The sequence below is a fragment of the Eublepharis macularius genome, chromosome 5, assembly GCF_028583425.1.
Source record: "Eublepharis macularius isolate TG4126 chromosome 5, MPM_Emac_v1.0, whole genome shotgun sequence".
NCBI lineage: Eukaryota > Metazoa > Chordata > Lepidosauria > Squamata > Eublepharidae > Eublepharis > Eublepharis macularius.
The window spans coordinates 164392801-164414507 of NC_072794.1; the positions used below are offsets into that span (position 1 = coordinate 164392801).

General features: G+C 44.5%; 1 protein-coding gene across 1 annotated transcript in view; it reads left to right on the top strand.

Annotated features, from left to right (window-relative positions):
• LOC129331074 (DEP domain-containing mTOR-interacting protein-like) overlaps nucleotides 1–21707 on the top strand; it is a 47518-nt gene continuing 25811 nt past the window's right edge. Inside the window, exons 1-3 of the mRNA XM_054981406.1 lie at nucleotides 1–86; nucleotides 12187–12365; nucleotides 20554–20677. Coding sequence (XP_054837381.1) covers nucleotides 1–86; nucleotides 12187–12365; nucleotides 20554–20677 — 389 coding nt within the window. The remainder of the gene's footprint in view (nucleotides 87–12186; nucleotides 12366–20553; nucleotides 20678–21707) is intronic.

The window sequence follows — 21707 nt, forward strand, 5'->3', positions numbered from 1 at the left end:
ATGGAGAGCCTGAGCATCATCCAGAAGCAAAAGGCAACAGAGAGGCACCACAGAGCCGAAGTCATGATTGCAGGAGAGCAGCTGAGGTACGTTCTGGGTCTGTCTGTCGGAAGTTGAGGGATCGGGGCCTGGTGTCGCTTTGCGGGACTCAGTATTTAGGATTCTAAGCTTCAAACCCCGACATTTCTGCCTCTTGGAATGGAGGAAGGGATTTGGTTTGAACTTGCTTGTGTCAATTTAAAGTTGCACATGTTTACCGTGATTAAAGTTGCCAGCCTCCAGGTGGTGGCTGGAGATCTCCTGGAATTACAACTCATCTCTAGGCAACAGAGATCAGTTCCCCTGGAGCAAACAGCTGGCTTGGGGGGGGGGGTTGATCTCTATGGCATTATATCCTGCTAAGGCCCCTCTCCAAACCTTGCAGTCTCCAGTAGGGTTGCCAGCTCTAAGTTGGGAAATTCCTGGAGATCTGGGGGGTGAAACTTGGAGAAACCTGGAGAAAGTGGGGTTTGGGGAGGGAAAGGACCTTGGCATGGCATAATTCCATAGTGCCCACCCCCCAAAGTTGCCATTTTCTCCAGGTGAACTGATCTCTGTGGCCAGGAGACCAGTTGTAATTCTGGGAGATCTCCAGCCACTACCTGGAGGCTGGCAACCCTAGTCTCCAGGCTCTACTCTCCAAATCTCCAGGAACTTCACAACTTGGAGCTGATCCACTGTTTCATAGTGAAATAATAATAATGATGATAATGATAATGATTCTAGACAGATTAATGTTCCACCCAGAGCAGTGAACAAATTAATGTTACTATTATCCCCACAATACAGCTGGGGAGCTGAGGCTGAGAGGAGAGGCTTCCCCAAGGCCACCTGCAGAGCTCATGGCAGGAGAGGAAGTCGAACCAGCAGAGTGCTGATTCACAGCCGAGCCACTTAACCACTGTGCTACAGTAGGTAGAACCTCGAAAGTGCTACATAGCACAATCTAGTGCATTTGGCCTTAGATACGCATGTTGGAGCCCCCCAAGGGGTCATATCCCAGTTTAAGAGGGGACTTATGTAATGCCTTCATTGTTTTTGCTCTGATGTTTTTTTAAGAAAAGGATTGTTGCTTTGCCGAATCAGAATTCTCTAGGACCGATGATAGGCAGCAAGCAAGTCGTAAGTGCAGTCAAGCCACAGACAACGGCCTTTGGCCTGCCACTTACCTGTCACAGTCTCTGAGCAGGTATAACTCAAAAGTGTGGTTTGGTTTTACCTGGGGTTATTTTATTTATTTAAAGCATTTGTCTGCTGCCTTTCTCCCCTAATAGCATCCAATTTAAAACATTTTAAACTTAAAACATGTAAACTGGGATAAAAACCGGTAGAACTCACAGAAAACACACAACACCAAGAACAGGGAGGTGGGTCAATAACAGTGATTGTAGGTGTGCCAGACAAAACAAAATCTTCACCCGTTGGCAGAAGACAGCAGTACAGGGGGTGAGATGAATCTCCCTGGGAAGGGAGTTCCTAAGTTTTGGTCCCACGATTGAGAAGGCCCTTCTGGGATTGTCACCTATCTAGTCTCAGATTGTGGGGCACCCAAAACCAGAGCCTTTGAAGACAAAAAGAATGAATTGGTGGGTTAACGTGTCTTCAGGGAAAATGCTTGGTTACAATCGTTCAAATCTTAGATTGCTTTGACGAAGGCTAGTGTTGTTTGCTCCCTCCACCTTCGACCCCAAGGATGAGCTTGATTGTCGCTAGGGTTGTATCAGGGGACAAGCTTGTATGAGGCCAGGGTGTCCATATTTAAAGCATTTATTTAGCCTTCGTACAAAACCATAGTGGATGATCAGTTGCAAGCTATGGTTTTAGATGCTAGCTAGACAGACTTAAACATAGTGGAGCGGTCCATGTTTGGACAAGCCCTTTGGCTATGGCAAGAGATCTCTTGCTGGCAGCTGCTCTTGCCTCCCATTGTGGCATGGCGGCAGGGGTGGGGAGGAAGTGTCTTCTGTGCCGCTACATCACTTACGGGGAAAAGCTTTAAGTGACATAGGGTAGCTCTAGGAATTGACAGAAACTCTATGGCTCTAATCTCTAGAAGGTGACTTCAGTTCAGCCAGCCTCCAAAATAATTGGCATCAGGAGGGACAGGAACTGCTAGGAATACAGAGGTTACGTGGCAATCGCTTGGAAACCCTTGAACCACAAAAGGAAGACTTTCTATCTGCAGATGTGACTTTCTTTTACCCACCTGCTGCAGCCCAAATGCCCCCAGGAGTAGCTTTCTGGGTAGCATTGTGGGCTGCAGTGGAAGGGGAGGCAAGAAAGCCAGGCTCCACTCAGAAATCAATCTATGGAAATACTTTGGTGGATCCAAGCCAGTATTTTCCCCAGAGTATCCCTGCCAAGAACCACAACCGTTTGCTTGTGAAGACGGGTGACTTGGTGATGAGCTAGCAATAATAAAACGCTATGCAAGTCTGAAAAATTGTCCCAATAATAATAGTCCCTGGATGCATGTGAGGAGCAAACCCCTATTCACAGAAAAGGATGTCTAAGCCACTGCTTACACAGAGTTGTGTATGTGATTCATAATTGTTGGTATCTGGCCAATATTCCGTGCTTGGGGTTATGCAAATATTAAGGTCATGATTCCAAGGTCTGCACATAAGAGAGTTATTCAAAAAGGGTGTTGTGGAGCTGGAAAGGTGCAGACCAGGGGAAACCAAAGCGGTCAAGGGTACAGAGTACATTCCCTGTGAAGAAAGCTTACAGCCTTCACAGTTTTTTTTTTAATTTACACAAAAGAAGATTAAGCTGAGGACACAAGAAGACTTGGATGCAACGATGTGCCAGCGGAAAGATAAATGGACTTAGCACAGTTTGGTTTGTGCAAAACCTTGCACAACACGTAGCCCTTTCCTCCCTATATATTATGGTGCCCAAAGTTAGTTGCACAAGATCTTGCACAAATGGAAATGAAAGTGGGGATACAGTAAGTCTTAGTACAAGCGAGTGGCTCTCTCAGCCTTTTTCTTGCATTTCCACTTGCACAAACGAGGTCTAGTGCAAGCAGATATTTTGCCTTGGATCCAACCCAAGTTTATAAAATTATGCCTAGGGTAGAAAGAGTCGATTACCCTACCTCTTATAGTGCTTACATCTGGATGACCTAATACCCTGATGGGTGGTAGTTTAGGAGAGATGAAAGCAAGGATCTCTTTTCGCAATGTATGATTAACGTACAGAATTCTCAGCTACATGATGTGATGTCATAAAAAGTGCAAAAGACATTTTTTTTTGCTGGAAAAGATTGGACAAATCCACCAGGACAGGAACTTTCAGCGGTATTAATCATCAAAGCATAAAAGAACCTCCATGTTCAGAAGCACGGTATCTTTAAACTCCAACAGCTGGGGAGCAAACAGAAAGGGAGTTCTATAGCGTTTATGACGGGCTTGTGGGCTTCCTGGAACCATCTGGTTGACCACTGTTAGAAAGAGGATGCAGGCTTAGGTGAACTTTTGATCGTAACCCAGCAAGGTTGCTGTCATGTTTGTAGAGTCCTGCATTCAACCTGAGGCTTCCCATTATCTTTCATGGGAAAGGCGACTCTGCATAACTGTCCCTGGGTAGAAATTTCATCTTAGGAGGGAAAAGTGCCATCCTTGACTAAATATCACACCGAGAGGCAGTTGTCCTCTTAATCTCAAAGACTCCTCTTGGATCCTGTACCAACAACAGCCGCAGCCGCCACCACCACCCTTCTGGACAGATTAGTGCCCCACTCAGAGCAGCGAACAAGTCAGTGTTGTTATTATCCCCACAATACGGCAGGGGAGCTGGAGCTGAGAGGAGCTTCCCCAAGGCCGCCTGCTGAGCTCATGGCAGGAGTGGCAGTCGAACCAGCAGAGTGCTGATTCGCATCCCAATCACTTTATCACTATGCTACAGCAGCTCTTCTAGCTAGTTTAGTGCCCAACTCAGAGAGGTAAACAAAGTCAGTGTTACCATTCTCCCCACAAGACAGCTGGGAAGGTGGGGCTGAGGGGAGTGGCTTCCCCAAAGCCACCTGCTGAGCTCATGGCAGGAGTGGAAGTCGAACCCGCAGAGTATTGATTTGCAACCCGACCACTTTACCACTATGCTACAGCAACTCCCTTACAATAATAACTGTGCTTATATACCGCTCTTCTAGACAGGTGAGTGCCCCACTCAAAGTGGTGAACAAAATCAGTGTTGTTATTATCCCCACAATACGGCAGGGGAGCAGGGGCTGAGAGGAGTGGCTTATGCAAGGCCATCCACAAAGCTCATGGCAGTAGTGGGATTCAAACCAGCAGAGTGCTGATTCACAGCCTAGCCGCTTAACCACTATGCTGCAGGAGCCCTTTACCCCACATTTGTTTCTCTCCAGACACTGCAAAGGCACTCCTCTGCTGTGGACCTCGCTTCCTCCTCTGCTGTGGACCTCGCACTTGGCACTCACTGAAAGACACTGGAATCACTCAAATGGAAATGCACCAGAGGAAGTGAGCGCCCCAGCGGTGGACTGCCTTGGCCATGCCTGGAGAGAAATGCAAATGGAACAAAGGGGTAGGATCCTGTCCAAAATGCCTAGAAACTCAACAGAAAACTTTCATGTTGTTAAGCATGGCCAGTGTTGGTATTTGGACTTGGACTCTAAGTGGCTAATTATAAACCCAGTGATATTTGCAAAAAGGATATGGCTTCTGAGTGTATCAAAGAATGGTTGGCAACTGGAATAGCTGGTGGCCCGATTCATAGCAAATTTGAGCCAGTTTGGTGTAGTGGTCAAGAGTGGCAGGACTCTAAGCTGGAGAGCTGGGCTTGATTCCCCACTCCTGTACGTGAAGCCAGCTGGATAACCTTGCTTGGGTCAGTCACAGCTCTCTCAGAGCTCTCTCAGCCCCACCCACCTCGCAGGATGATTGTTGTGGGGATAATAATGGCATACTTTGTAAACCACTCTTGAGCTGGTGTTATGTTGTCCTGAAGGGCAGTATGTAAATTGAACGTTGTTGTTGTTATTATGCTAGAGGGCCAAATTGTGACTTCTTCCTTCCCAGTATGCACACTGGTCATGGACTGCTGACTGCCTTTTTCAGCCCTATATCTTTCTTTGCAGGGGATGGAGACTTTGCAAATACAATTTGGATTCCCTGCCCCCCCCCTTTCTGAAGTCTTATAGAAGCAGGCTGAAGTGAAAAGACACCTTTTATCTGCTAAAACAGCACAGGCAAACTAACACTCCTGGGCTTAAAACTAGCCAGGAAGATGGTGGTTCCGTGCACATACGTTGCAGCAGAGGACCCTGGGAACTTTTCCTGCTGCCCAAATCATGTGCAAGTTAGTCTTGTCATTGTAGCTTGACAATGACTGTTGGACTAGTTTGCGATCTTCTGTTATACTGAGAGTCAGGGCTCATTTCGAGGGGGAATGCACAGGAACGCAGTTCCGGCAGTTCCCCAAAGAGGTCACATGTCAGGTGGCCCTGCCCACCTGACCCTCAGCCATTTTGGGCCCGTTTCAGCCTGGATTGGGGCCGAAACGGCCCGGATTGGGCCTCTGATGGGTGGTGGATCACTCAGCAGCGGCCCGATCCTGACCATTTGGGGGGCATTTTCAGCCCCTTTTTGCCATTTTGGGCCCAATTTCAGCCCTGAATGGCCAGGATTGGGTCCAAAACAGCCAGGAGAGGTGATGTCAGGTGTGTGGCATATGCAAATCAGTTATGCTAATGACACACTTCCGGTGATGTCAAGGGGCATGGCATAAGCTAATGAGTTATGCTGATGAATTATGCTAATGAGTTCCTCCAGCTCTTTTTCTACGGAAATGACCCCTGCTGACAGTCAAATTCTTTGTGTTGGATCATGTGCTGCTAAAGGTGGCACTTTCCTCTGAGTGAAGAGCCTTTGGATAACTCAGAGCCTTGCTACAAGTGACATTTTACCCATGAACGATAAAGGATCATTTTTGCAAGTCTTTCTGGGAACTGAAGTTCCTCTCCCCCACCCCTTTTCCTTTTGTTCCTTCCCCTCGCTGCCTGAAGAGACAGAGAAAGCCTGCGGCAACAGCAACTTTTGCAAATCATTCCTCCAGTCACAAGCCTGCTCTCAATGATTTTTGGGACAGGCAGCTACAACTTTCTCAGCTTTCTCCGGAGCATCCCCCCCCCCCCAGCAAGACGATTTGCAAAAGCTGATGTTGCCGTAGGCTCTCTCTGTCTCTTCAGGCAGCGAAGGTGGGGTTTTCATGGCAAGAGGTGGTTTGCCATTGCCTTTGCAGCCTTGGTTGTCACAGGAGGTCTCCCATCCAATCACTAACCAAGGCTGACCCTGCTTAGCTTCTGAGATCTGACGAGATCAGGCTCACCTGAGCTATCCAGGTCAGGGTGTGTGGTTGGATATAAGCCAGTAAATTTTTCAAAAAGCATTGACAGATTCTGTTCACTGATTTATGACATGAGACAAGCAGAGTAGGGCATAAGGTCATAGACCAGGGTGCCAATATGGAAGGGGACAGATAACCTTCTAGGGCGTAAAACCATGAAACTCTTCTTGGTCACTTGTTTTGTCACTCCCTTCGTGCAGATGTATGACCACAGCTGTGCATTCTTGAGAACTAGAAACTTGTTTCTTGTTCCTTGGGGTTTTTTTTTTTTTGTAAAGTGAAATTTAAATCGCAGATTCCTGTTTTTTTAATCTCCTTCTTGAAAGGCTGGGTAGTAACTTATGCTTCCATTACTTGCCGAGAGAGGCTCTATGATCCTTTTAATAAATACATTCCAAGGGATTTAGAGAGTGAATAATTTTTGGACTTTTCGAGGGGGTATTTCAGGACAAGCTGTCTGTACCCTGAGATTGCCATGAGCCGGGGGAGCATTTGTGGGTATGCGCAAGGTGAATTTGTATGATTATGACCACCAACAGCTAAGGAATGGTGCAGATTGTTGCAGCCTATAATTTTGTGGCTGGCAGAAGGGTGGAGTTGAAAAGAAGCACATATAATTTGGCTTGACTGAGACACTGGCAGCAAAAAAATGGTTTTGGAAAGTAGCTTTTCCTGGCAGTTTATTGGGGAGCAAATATTGAAATATTCCACCTTTTGGGACAAAGAGCTGTTCCTAGTAAATGCTATTTATATAACACCTCATGCTAAGTGCTGTACAATTTTTTAAAGTCCAGCTTTTCATGCTTGAGAGCTTCTTAAAAATGATGTGCAATAGAAGGAAGACAATGAAAGAATAATATTTACAAATCTATAAAGAATGTAAATAACCAAGTTGGTCTTTTTTTCTCATCCTTGAAGCCAAGGGTATTTTGGTACGTTGCCAGAAGCCAAGCAGTTCTGTTGGATCAAACCAAAGGTCCATCTTACTGAGCTTTTGTTTCCAGCAGTGGCCAGTTTGAAAGTCCATAATCAGAGAATGAAAGCAATATTGCCAACTTGCTCTCTTGGAGCAACTTGGAGGTACACTGCCTCTGTACCTGGAAGTTCCATTTAGCAATCATGATTAATAGCCATTGATGGAACTCCCTGTTTCCTGAATGGCTATCTAAGTTTGTTCTCTGGCCTCTGAAGGTTTGCATCCAAAGTGCAAACCAACCAAATAAAACCACTATAGTTAATTTATGCATGGAATCTTGCTTCCTATATAGGGTCCCGTGTGGGTGCTGCTCCTCATTACTGTGTATGTATGTGCATGTATATCAACTATTCATAAAATGTAGGTACTGAATTTGGAAATGGGAAACGTGATCCTTCATATTTTGGATTTTTTTTTAAAAAAATGGGTTTGAAATATTCAGAATAGCCCGACTATGGAATTCTTTGAAGAATGAATTCAATGTTGATATTATTTTACTTGCTGATGTGTTTGTGAGGTTTTCATGCTGAGCTTCAAGCCACACTAAAGAAGAATGCTTTGCAATAACGGTAGGGTGTACTTAATTTTAGTATGCACCAAGTTTTTGGGTGCAGTTTGGAGCCAGTTTGGTGTAGTGGTTAAGAGCGGCAGGACTCTAATCTGGAGAGCCAGGTTTGATTCCCCACTCCTCTGCTTGAAGCCAGCTGGGTGACCTTGGGTTGGTCACAGCTTCTCGGAGCTCTCTCAGTCCCACCCACCTCACAGGGAGATTGTCGTGAGGATAACAACAACACACTTTGTAAATCGCTCTGGGTTGGGGTTAAGTCATCCTGAAGGGCAGTATATAAATCGAATGTTGTTGTTATTGTTGTTATTATTATTATTATATTTTTATTAATTTTCCATTTTTTAAATATAACAATAAAACATATAACAAATAGGAAGTAACAATAAAGAATCTACAATTACAACTTGTAACATTTAAAGCTTCATACATTGGCATTTTGATAAACTACAACTTGCATTATGTTGTTTGGCTTCTTAATGAGTTACCATAAGATTATTATTATTATTTTTAAAAACATTTTCTTGGAATACGACAATTCTGAACACCAGGCATATCAACTTGCAATTGCAGTCAGCATGTCAAATATACATATATCTAAAAAGAAGTTGCATGTCATGGTCACAGTCTATAATCCTACACGTTGTTTTGTGCGCTCCCCTTTTTTCAAGTGGCAGGAGGATTGAGGAGCATTTATTATAAGGTCAGTTGCCTTTTGCAGAGATACGTGTGTGTTTGCATCATCAGCTTATTTTATAAATATACAAGTTGAATAGAGGAGAACAAGTAAATAGACCATGTTGACTCCTAAAATCAAATCCTCCTCTTATGCCTTTGGTGATGACTGGCCAGATGCAAATACTCAGATTTCTTTGCTGGCTTCAAGTCTCTCTACACAAGACATCTGATGTGTGAAGAACATGAGCAATGTTAGACAGGAAGGGTAGTTTTAAAAGACAGAGCCAGCGACAGGGTAAAAGCTTTGCTATACACTGGAGCTGTGTGAATGGGCTGTGAAATGCTAGAACTTCAGCCCATTATAACCTCCCCAGGTCCCTGCCCAGCTCTGGAAGGCAGCTCCAGCCCATTTCCATTCCTCGTTGCCCTTTGGCTGCAATTTCATACAGTTTTAGATTGGAGAGATGAAACTGACAGATCCTTCTGTGAGGCAAAAATGAAATTAACAAACCCTCTGAGGAGCGATCTATGCTGGCTCTGTCTTTTTAAACTATGCTTCCCAGCTAACATTGCGTCTCCCTGCACTTGACGAACATGCGCCGAGGCGTCTCATGTAGAGAGACTCTTCAGTACACCTTCCAACAGTTTCTTTCAGCCTTTCTTCCATGCGACAAACACTGAAGCCATAAGTGCTCATTTTAAAAGAGCGCCTTCTAATTGCTCTAGAAATACTAACCACCAATGCACAACAAATAAACGCCTTTAGCTGTTAGCTATAAAAAAGCTTGGAGATGGATACTTCACCACACCGCAGAGCCCTACTCCTGTTACATCAGATTGACACAGTTCCAGGCACAGTGGCGATTTATGAACCAAAATGGCAATATGCACGCCGTTAAAACCAGAGCACGAGGCCTGGAAATGGAACATTATCAAGAATATCTTGTGCACATTTGTCAGTCTAGTAGCAACAAGGTGATTTTCTGGGAGGTCGCTCCTTCTTTGTTTAAACCAAACACAATATTTGCAAGAGAACTGTAGGCTATTTGGCTGGCATCAGGTATCTTGGGTTTTTTTTGTTTGTTTAACGTGCCGAGACTTTTGCCTTTGAACAAGATATGTTCTGTCCTCTTCTTGACCTTGACAAAGGAACATTTGTTGCCCATACTGTTCTGGGCCTGATGCCAGGTTTTGAGAGAGATGCCACTTCCTCAGAGCTCTCAGCGACAGGGGTTCATTTTAGAGTTGGTATGTGAAGGGAATTTTTTTTCTCCAAAATTCACTTTTTTAAATATGGCCACTCATTTCTCTTTTTAAAAGAGGAATTTCTCTTTCATTTCTCTTTGTTTTCACTGTATAAGGAAATCCATACACCCTTTTTAAAACTTCCGCCCTTGCCGTTGTTTTATGTTCCACACCACAAGGTGGCGCTCTAGCAGGAGGATAGGAAGGTTTGGGAAGTCATTGCCTGTCGCTGAGCAGCTACAGAGTGAAATTATGAAATTTTGCAGAACTTCCTTTCCTGCCCTCATCCCTCGTTGATCAAAATAGAATTGATTAGAAACAGACTCCCAGTTCCTTTTTGAAAAAGGAAAAGAAATGGATTGATGGGTTTTAGGAAGAAATTAAGTAAAGAGGAATTAGAAGAGCCCTTCTTAAGAGCACTCCCATCCAATTACTAATCAAGGCTGACCCTGCTTATCTTCAGACCTCTGACACGATTGGACTAGCCTGGGCCATCCATGTCAGGGCAAAGGACACCTACAAAAACATAAAAAGAACAATTAAAACAGGGCAGGAGGAAGTAATCACTGAGAGGCCACCAAACAAAACGAGTCTTCACCCACTGGTAGAAGATAGCAATAGAAGGGCCAGACGAAGTTCCCTGTGGAGAGACTGGCGGGTTATAACTTTTTTTGATTTTTTTGGTGCCTGACTGAAGAATGTTAACAAAACTGCTATGATTGTCTCTTTAACAGATGAGAAGATAGACCCGGGATATAGCTCTCAGGTAGAAAACTTCAACAGTGTTCAGTTTGGAGAAGAGGTGGTTGAGAAAGACATGATTGTTCTCTTGAAGTATTTAAAAGTCTGCCCCTTAGGGGAGGGAAGGGAGCTGTTCCCGTTGGTAGCAGAGGATGGGACTCGAAACAATGGGTTTAAACTACAGGAGGGAATTTACCTGCAGGACGTTAGAGAAAACTTCTTCACGTTAAGAGTAATTCAGCAGTGGAATTGGCTGTCTAGGGATGTGGTGGGTTCCCCCTCGTTGGCAGTCTTGGCAATGAGGGGCACTGTTCCATCTGCACTGAGCGACTTGGTGATGATTGGATTATGATGCCTAAAAGGAAGTAATAATACGAAACGGGAATTGAAAATATGCTGTCTAAAACCCGTTGGCTGTTGGTTTGAAGCAACACTCAGCTTCAGCTCTTCTGCTGGATAATGGACTTAGAGGTCACCGTCTTGATTTTTGCCCATTAAGAAATGGATAAATATTGATTTATGAACTTTTCACCAGTGGGACTTTAAGAAATATTGATTGATCCTGCGGATTTATACTATTGACTATTAATTGTGTTTATTGTGTAAGGTTATTTATACTGTTGAAGGCTTTCATGGCCGGAGAATGATGGTTGTTGTGGATTTCCCGGGCTATATCGCCGTGGTCTTGGCATTGTAGTTCCTGACTTTTCGCCAGCAGCTGTGACTGGCATCTTCAGAGGTGTAGCACCGAAAGACAGAGATCTCTCAGTGCCAAAACACTGAGAGTGTTTTGACACTGAGACTGGCACCTCTGAAGATGCCAGTCACAGCTGCCGGCGAAAAGTCAGGAACTACAATGCCAAGACCACAGCGATACAGCCTGGAAAATCCACAACAACCATCGTTATTTATACTGTATGTAGATTGGTTTGTTGATCTTTGCACTACATTAGCACTTTGCACTTTAATATTAGTAAAAAATATATAAAATACTAAATTCTATTTGAAGTCTGTTTGTGGAATCTTTGAGTTCCTTTACACTGGAGTTTCTTTTGTATTTAGTCTTCAAGGAGTGGCTAGATGAATACTTGTCAGGGATGCTTTAGGCTGTCCCTGCATTGGGCAGAGGCTTGGACTAGATGATCTGTAAGGCCCCTTCCAGCTCTATGATTTTATGATCCTTTGTTTCTATGCTATCCCACAGCAGAAATAATTCTTATTTAGAAGGCACACAGGCTACGCTTTAAAATCTGTTGACTTGGATAGACCTTGGGAAGATAGTGAAGACAGAAAAAACACATTTAGCAGTGACGAATGTCTTTCAAAAGGCCTTCACAAAACAGTTCATCGTGTTTTTAGTTTGTTAAAACCTCTTGACCTTGACAGGGAGCCTCACTCAACATGGGTGATTACTGAAGTAATTGAACCCTGGAGAGGTATAACAACGAAGAACAACCAGACACGTTTCCAGCAGAGTTTGAGCCTGTAGCAGGCAAAACAATTCGCTGCTCGAATTTTGTGTGAAAGCTTTTTACGCATCAGCTCTCACCAATGCTCCTTTCTGCCCCAGGCTTCGACTCCATGATGGCAAGCTGATCAAGGATAGACGTTACCATCTTCGCACCTATCCCAATTGCTTTGTGGCCAAGGAGCTCACCGATTGGTTGATCGACCATAAAGAAGCACCCGATCGAGAAACGGGCATCCGTCTGATGCAGAAACTAATGGATCATTATATTATCCATCATGGTCTGTTAATGTCTCAGTTCTGGATTCTGCATGTCTGTTGAAAGGGCCCACGGGAACTCCAACCCACTTGGTCAGGCGACTTCCTTAAACAGTAGCTGAAAACCTGCATTTCATATTTTGCTTTTCCTTTAGGCAAAATAATGTCATGTTTCTGTGTAGATAGACCAAGATAGACTTAGGGAGGCACTTTGCACCCAAGGGCTGATTCCGCACACATTGGATAATGCACTTTCAATGCACTTTAATCAATCATTTGAGGTGGATTTTTTATTCCACGCACAAAAAAATCCGTTCCAAATGATCTATAAAGAGGATTGGAAGTGCATTATCCAACGTGTGTGGAATCAGCCATGGAAAGCGCCACTGCTAACAGAATGTATCTGTGAGACCCCGGCCTATAGAAATGGCAGCTAAAAGTCATATGACCTCCATACACAGTCCAAACCCGCAGAACAACAACAACAACAAATGGGCAAAAGTATAGATAATCTAAAAAGAAATGAGAACATTTGCTCAGCTGTAATGAGGACTAAGGTTTCTTGGAAGAGTGAGCTTTGGGGCAATGCATTTTTCAGCAAGATCCTTCAGAGGAAGTGTGGGCTCAGTTCAGTTAGGTTTAATTGTATATGGCCAAAGGCCGTCACAATACAAAGTTAAAAACAGTAAAAAAAAGAAATCTATCTTACAAGCATAAAATACAGTTATTAAAATAATAAAATAAAATACAATTAAAATGGGACCTTAATAAATACCAGATGGTTATGAAAAAAGTTCGGTTTTTGAGGAAACAATCTTGGCCCTAATCTTTTTTGCAGCTAAGGCAAACAGGGATACTTTGCTAGTGACAAATGAATCGTATCGGATAACAAAAAAACTAATTTGTCAATATCAGAGGTAAAGTTACACCCCACTAACAAGTTAGCAAGAAATTTAGCTCTAACCTCTGCATACATGGGACAAAATAAAGTGTAATGTAGAAGATCCTCAGGAACTGAGGCACTGCATATGCAGAGACGGAGAGCCATTGGGGTTTGATGGTATCCTCCTGTAAGTAAAGCTGTCGGCATTGTTTGAAAGCGCAGGGAGGTAAATGATTTTTTGAGATTTTGGGATGTGATATTCACCAAATGAGATCTAACGTGATCTCTTTCGATCAGTTTAAACCAGGGGGAAGATAGGAAGTGTGGGTAAAATGAATGAAAAATCTTGATGTTTATTGAGGGTTGGAATTTGTTTAAGAATACTGCAACATTCTCGACAGAAGGGCTTCCCTCCACCGGCTAGCAATGCTTGGGTTCTGTTAAAGAGCCAGCCCTAATGAAACCTGCCATTGAGACGAGACGGTCATGTGAGGAGTTGTGGGGAATCTCATGCTGGGGCAGTCTGAATGCCCTCCTTTCAGGTTTCCCTGGCAGAGCTCCCTTCAGGCAACTGCTCCTCCCGAGGAGCCGTACAAGGCTTGCGTCTATGTCTGGTTCACTCATAGACTGAGGCTGTCAGAAATCAAAATATACAGAGATTTGCGGAGTGCTTTCCAGACATAATCTAAGGGATGGTTTGGAACAGTCAAGAAAGCCTTGAGTTTGACCTGGTGATGTGGAGGACACGGGAGGAGGGAGAACTTCAGGTTTATGTTGAGAAGAGGAGTGGAGAATTTCCCTGTCTATGTAAAATAGTCCAGTAGCATCTTTAACACTAACCAACTTCATTGTAGCATAAGCTTTCGAGAACCACAGCTCTCTTCGTCAGATGCATGAGCTGTGGTTCTCAAAAGCTTATGCTACAATAAAGTTGGTTGGTCTTAAAGGTGCTACTCAACTCTTTACTATTTTGCAACTACAGACTAACATGGCTAACTCCTCTGGATCTGTGACCTGTCTATGTAGTACATATATGTCCACTCTATCCCTTTTTAAATTAAGAGTTTTATATAATTAAAAACAAACTAAAATACTACAGTTGCACACATACTAATGAAACAAACAAAAATAACGAATCAACATACAAAAACATACATAATACAAGAAAAAAACAATCTAAAATAAAGGTTTCTGATTTTCTCCAAAACAAATATTCGTCTCACGTCAAATCTACACATTCTCTAGGTAATAACTGAAAGCTTTTTTTCCTAATGTTAAAATCCCTTAATCCATAAATCCATAAATAATCAAATCATTGTTATCTATTTCACATAAATAGCCTATGAAGGGTTTCCATTCATCAACAAACAAACGATCAGTGAAGTAAGCTTTGCCGTCTAAAATGCAGAGATTGAAGGTAATTCATGGCTTTTTCTCCCCTTTGTGTTGAAATAGGTATATGTGGTGCAACAGACATGCATCTGCAGTACATTTATTTTTTAGTATTTTTAAAATCAGTAATCAACCACCTTTCTCCCAGATAACTGGGACCCGAGGCAGGTAACAATGATAAAAACAGTACAAAACATACTCTGCTTGCCCAGCCTCTTATGTAAAGTGACCTGTGTTGTACATGCTTTTAAGTACCAATGGCACCTTTATGGGAAAATTGCCATAGATAGGGACAGTTTCTCAGGATTTTTGTTGTGGTGTGGGACAGAAATTTTTTGCTGTCTAGTCATCCGTCAGAAGTGGCAAACCAATAACTGTTTTCACCTACTGACACAAGAAATGTATTCAAAGTTGTTCCTTTCCAACTAAAATGAAATGAAACCCTGTCCTTAAGTCATACTTGAGTTATCCAAGGTGGTTTGCCACTGCCTACCTCTGCAACCCTGGTCTTTGTTGAAGGTCTCTCCTCCAATTACTAACCAAGGCTGACTCAGCTTAGCTTTTGAGATCTGGCAAGATTGGGCTCTCCTGGGTAGAGATGGGCATGAACAGGAAAAAAACCCGAACATGATGTTCGTTCATTGCCATCCACGAACAGGGACTCATGAACAACCACGAACATGGCCCTGTTCACGAACTTGTTCGTGGTTGGCTGTTCGCGGGGGCCAGCAGGCTCTCCTCCAGCCATCATCCAAGTCAAGATCTCTACTGCACCACTCCCAGAAACCTGACCTGAGCAGGCACCAGGAAAGGTACCAATAATAAATAATAGCTTGGCTCCAGAGCCTGGCAGCAGCCCTGGAACTTGAAGGGGTAGATCCCTACTGCACCACTCCCAGAAACCTGACCTGAGCAGGCACCAGGAAAGGTACCAATAATAAATAATAGCTTGGCTCCAGAGCCTGGCAGCAGCCCTGGAACTTGAAGGGGTAGATCCCTACTGCACCACTCCCAGAAACCTGACCTGAGCAGGCACCAGGAAAGGTACCAATAATAAATAATAGCTTGGCTCCAGAGCCTGGCAGCAGCCCTGGAACTTGAAGGGGTAGATCCCTACTGCACCACTCCCAGAAACCTGACCTGAGCAGGCACCAGGAAAGGTACCAATAATAAATAATAGCTTGGCTCCAGAGCCTGGCAGCAGCCCTGGAACTTGAAGGGGTAGATCCCTATCCCACCACACACAAAGAAAATTGAAGCTCCAACGCACTCTATTAAAATGCCAACAGCAACTGTCTCTCCACTGTCTGCAAAGCCAGAGCTGGGAGCCCCCCTCCCCCCTGCTCTTTGCTTCCTTGTTGTAACAAATTTGGAGCTCCACACTTGAAAGGAAGACCAGCCTATCAAGCTAAATTGGGCTTAAGTTGGGGTTTCCAGGGCAACAGCAGGAGTTCAGACAGAGTGCAGACAATCCCTGCCTAAGTTGCCAAGGGAATTGATTGCAGGTGCCAGACTGTCTGGCTTGACGAACAGCAATGAATGAACGATGTTTGCAACGACTACCTGTTCGTTTAGCATGGGGCCTCACGAACAGCTTGTTCACGAGCAGCAGATTGGGCTGTTCATGGCTTTTTTTTTGGTTTGTATTGCTGTTCGTGCCCATCTCTACTCCTGGGCTCTCCAGGTTAGGGTCCTTTCCAACTAGCTGAAATGATTTTGTAGAAAGACTATGCATGAATTTTCAAGGCATTCGTTCCTCCGTTTTGGTCTGGATTTAACTTGAGTTTCTTCTTGCAGTATAAAAGCTAAGAGAAACCCTTCTGATTTTATACTTCGATGTTCTCCAGTGAGTAGTCTATAAACTACTACGCTTTATCCTGCCCTACCTCCAAGGAACTCATGATAGTGTGTAGTATTCTTTCTCCTACCTGCTCTGTTATTGGAACAACTCCAAGGAGCTTTGCAGGCCTTCCCAGTCTTCAGAAGGAAACTGTCCTTTGAGCATAAGCATTCCATTGACTGATTTCCCCGATTTGCTGATGCCCAAAGTTTAGGGATCCCAGACCCCCAGTGGGGGTGGGGGTATCCCCCGCCCCCGCTCCCCACCCCCTACCCCCACTTACCTGAGCAGTGGGGTGGCACACACCTTCCTTGCACGCTCCCCCGTGGCATGGCACACTCCCGTGCGCCGCAGCCACCAGGATCGGGCCCGTTTTGGGCTGGGTTGGGTCCACTGTGGAGCGCGGGAGCGCTCCTGCGTTCTGCAGCACTCAAAACGGGCCCGATCCATGGCAAGCCAGGCCCGTTTTCAGCAGCTGCAGAGCGCAGGAGAGCTCCTGTGCTCCACAGGGCCCCAAAACGGGCCAGTTTCGGCACGGATCAGGCTCATTTTGAGGTGCTGCGGAGTGCAGGAACGCTCCTGCGCTCTGCAGCACCTCAAAAATGGGCCCGATCCACGGCAGAACAGCCTGTTTCCTGTTCTGTGGAGCATAGGAGCGGTCCTCAGTGCCCCAAAACGGGCCGGTCCAGGGGTCACGCGATGACATCACTCCTGAAGTGATGTCATCGTGCCTGTGGGGGGCGTGCTCTGCATGCCCTCTGTGCGCGTTCACCCCCCTCTCCCCAAAGGTAAGTGCCAGGCCCCTGTCCCCCGCCGGGAGGTTGAGAGGGCCTGGCAACCCTACCGAAGTTCCTCTCTAGCATCTGAGCGCACAAAGCTGCTTTACGCCAAGCCAGACCATCGGGCCATCTAACTCAGTACTGTTCAGTCTACCTGGCAGTGGCTCTCCCGTCTCCGGACAAGAAGGGTCTTTCCGGCGACCTGAGATCTTATAACTGGAGCTGCCAGGGTTAGACCGAGGCCTTGCATACACTGACCGTGTTAAAGCTCATACCTGCCATGCTGTGTGTTACAAAGGCCTCTACTGCTCAACCAGGGCCTCTCCCTTTACCAGACATTTGAGTCAAGACTGAAGCAGTAAGCAAGATCTAAAACACAGGATGGCAGGTATGAGCTTTAACATGGTCAGTTTTTTAGCCAAAGGAGAATAATGTTTGCGAATCTTTTGACTCCGTTCGAACTGTATAGCAAGGTAAACATTCTGTCCACTGCCATCTGCTGCCCCGGGAAAGAGTGATCAACCTTGAATTAAACTCTACTGTGGTGCTATAATGCAGTTGCAATTAGTTCTGGGTTAATCATTTGCACTTAAATCTGATTTTTTTTTTCCTCCCTGGCTATTTTTTTTCATAACCAGAAGGACTGTTTCAAAAGAATCCCGGAACTTTTAATTAAATAATAGGACACTGGCCGGAAACAAACCTTTGGCTGATTTCATCAGAGTACGATAATCCTCTTTAAATTGCATAGTGTCGGGCATGGTTTTTGCTGTGTGTAACTTTCCTTTGTTTAGTCCATACGGGCCTTTTTTTCCAAGGTGGAAGAATGATTGTGTCATTTTGACTCACTGGCGTCTGGGAGCCCGCAGTTAAGATGGGAACAGTAATAGTCCAATGGAATGTGTTTGATCTTAATCATTTTTCCCCGTACTGATGTGGGCATACGTACCCTGAAAAAAGTTCATGCAAATAGTCAAGACAATGATGAATGGAAAGTAAAACACACAATCCTTTATCTCACAAAACTACATTAAGCAAAAACATAAAGTACACCCAGTGAAAAGAACAGGACAAAACCTGTCAAAATTAGAAACTTGAGAGATTTATGACCAGGCCCAAATTTTAAAGTCTGTGTAGCTATAATGGAATCCACTATAGAAAGAAAAGCCATGAAACTTGTTAACCAAAATCCAGCCCAAGCAATGTGCATTAATAAATGAAACAAAATTATTCCTTGGCATTCAAAAGCATTAAAAAAACCTTCCTCTTTGACAGTTATCCTGGGGCATTGCTGTCTGGTTTCAATTTCCCCAAGCAGCAGCAGGAGCAGAGAAGGAAGAAAGTGACTCAGCATCTATTTGCCTGACAGATTTGACATCCCACCAAAACAGTTAGTCCATCTCCCCACCAAACAGGAGCATTCTGATTGACACATCAGTGCACAGTGTTGCCACTGTCTGCCGAACATTGCTGTACCCCACTGGCTTTGGAGGTTTTCTGGTGCTATATATAAGCATGGATCTTGTTTGTAGAAGCCATTTAGTTCCCTGGAGCTATACTTGCTAGGTAGAGTAGAAGACTTTGCTTGTACATGTTGTAAGGCAGACAAGGTGGGGGGAGGTAATAGAGGCAGAGGCTACACCCTTCCTATAATAGAGAGCCAGTTTGGTGAAGTGGTTAAGAGCACAGGACTCTAATCTGGAGAACCGGGTTTGATTCCCCACTTCTCCACTTGAAGCTAGATGGGTGACCTTGACCTAGTCACAGCTCTCTGGAGCTCTCTCAGCCCCACCCACCTCACAGGGTGTTTGTTGTGGGGATAATAATGACATACTTTGTAAACCGCTCTGAGTGGGCATTCAGTTGTCCTGAAGGGCAGTATGTAAATCGAATGTTGTTGTTGTTGTTAATAGGGGAGCATGCCTGCAGTAGGAAAAAGAGGCAAAGGCTTTCCTTACAGAACTTGGCATGCAGGCAGGGCAGCTGAGGCTGAGGGAGGGGCGGAAATAGAGGTAGAGGGTCCAGGCTTTGTCTGCACACTGGAGGTGAAAGGTTAAAGCTTCCCTCCAACACTAAAGCCACATGTGCCCCTAAACGCTTAGGAGGTGAAAGACACATCCGTAATGACAAAGAGAGAATCTCTGATTCAGGACCAAAATTTCTCAGGTATTTTTTATTAGGCTTGTTACAAATTAGGCACTACTTCCCCTGCTTGGGGGTCCCAGCACAGTTCCCCCTTCCTTCTGTCCAGAAGTAGTGAGAATTCAGTGCAGTTGGCTAAGGTTCCATATTGGCTAGGGGTGCAAAAGCTAATTGTGCTTGGCTGGGTCACTCTGAAGAAAAGGTATATAGGATCGAACGGCACTGAGGCTCTACATTCTGGAATTCATCGTCATCGAAAATGTTTTTTTTGCTGTATTAAACATGATCTGATTGGATAGGCTGCGGTGTTTTTAGCACCACTCCAATCACAAACTAGAAAACACGCTCCTCAACCTATAGTCCTAGTAGCTTAAAATCTTTAAAGCCTTGACCTTGTAAATCAAAGATGGGTACAACCATCCCCTAGGACATAAAAAAAGATTTTTATTATTACATTTCTAGACTGCCCTCCCCGTTGGACGGGCTCAGGGCGGTGTAACAACAATTTATAACACACAGTTTAAAACAATAAAAACATAAATTAAAAACATTCTACGTGCAATAAAATTTCTCAAATGGCAGGTATAAATATTAAAATTCAGCATTTTAGGCACAGGGCTTGGCTCTTGCATCAAGCCCTGCGTCACACTTATGAGCTCCTGCATGGGTGGTGGACGGTCTTCAGTGGTATGGCCAGCAAGAGCACAGCCCAGCCCCCACCAAATGCCTGGCGGAACACCTCGGTCTTGCAGGCCCGGCGGAAAGATAACAAATCCCGCCAGGCCCTAGTCTCCTCAGACAGAGATTTCCACCAGGTCGGAGCCAGGACTGAAAAGGCCCTGGCCCTGGTAGAGGCCAGACGGACCTCCCTGGGGGTTTATATTCTTGAAAGTCACCCTGGTTTTTTCAATAGAGATTTTTTAAAAAAATAAATGATAAATATAATCATCAACTGATCTGTTTTTAACTCTGTAAAATGTTCCTCTGCATGCATTTAAAAGTGGAATGTAGACCTGGATTCTGCAGATCTGTTCTGCTAGCAGTGTTGCCTTCCTCTAGAGCAACGCATCTTTCCCTGCTGCTGTGTTCTAGCAGAAAGTGCTGCTCTGAGCGGAACAGATCCACCGGGTCTGAGTTGGAAGATGCTGATACCTGCTTGCATAACTCCTTTTCAGTCTGCGACGAACATTTCGACTACAAGGATGCTAAGCTGCTCTATCGCTTCCGTAAGGATGACGGGACCTTCCCCCTCAACAAGGACGTGAAGGTGTTCATGAGAGGACAGAGCCTCTATGAGACGTACGTGAGTTCTTCTGCCCAAATGCTTACAAGAACTGTTGGCAGGACAGTGGTTGGCGGCTCGCTCTGGAAACGGGCCCTGCCGTTTTCTCAGCAAAGCGACACCTGCCAATGCTTGGGAGCTTTGATATGTTCATTAGGGAAAGTGTTTCGATTTGGGAAGCGGTCTAGTTCAGCTTTGAATAGTTCAGTTTGGTTTCTCCCTTGCAAGAAACAAACCCACTTGTCCTTATTTTGTAACCATTTTTTCCTTCTGCTGAATTCACCCCTGCCCTTCCCCACCCCATTAACACCTGGTTAGAGGCTGCCCATTTGTTCTGCTGATATGGTCCTCTGGTGGAAGGAATCTGCTGTACATGGAAGAGCAGCTCATATCAGAGGACCACAAGGGGAGGGTCTATGGCGCAGTCTTAGAACGTCTCCCCAGCATCTTCAGTTAAGGATAAGGTAGCAGGAGATGTAAAAGACCTATCTAAGATCCTGGAGAGCCATTGCCAAGCTGAGTAGACAGTGGCTGATTCCGCACACGATGGATAATGCACTTTCAATGCACTTTATCAATTGTTTGAGGTGGATTTTTTGTTCCGCGCACAAAAAAAAATCCATTCCAAATGATCTATAAAGAGGATTGGAAGTGCATTATCCAACATGTGAGGAATCACTCAATAATGAGCTTGAAGGACCAATGGTTCTGAGTCAGTGTATGACGGCAGTGATGGGATCCAACCCAGTATTTTTGTGATGTCATAAAGAGCGCATGTGTAAAAGTGATGTTTAAAAAAGAGCAATCAATGACCAGAATGTAATTATTTATTTATTTTTATTTATTTACATCATATATAGTCCGCCTTTCTCACTGAGACTCAAGGCGGATTACACAATATGAGGTCAATACAATCAGTATCAACTACGTTTCAGTACAATACCATAAGGTAAACAGATACAAGTTTAAAAGACATAGTATTAGCAAGGATCCAAGACAGAGTAGAAAAAATACTGGAGCAGAACATAATCAGTTCTAGGACTAACT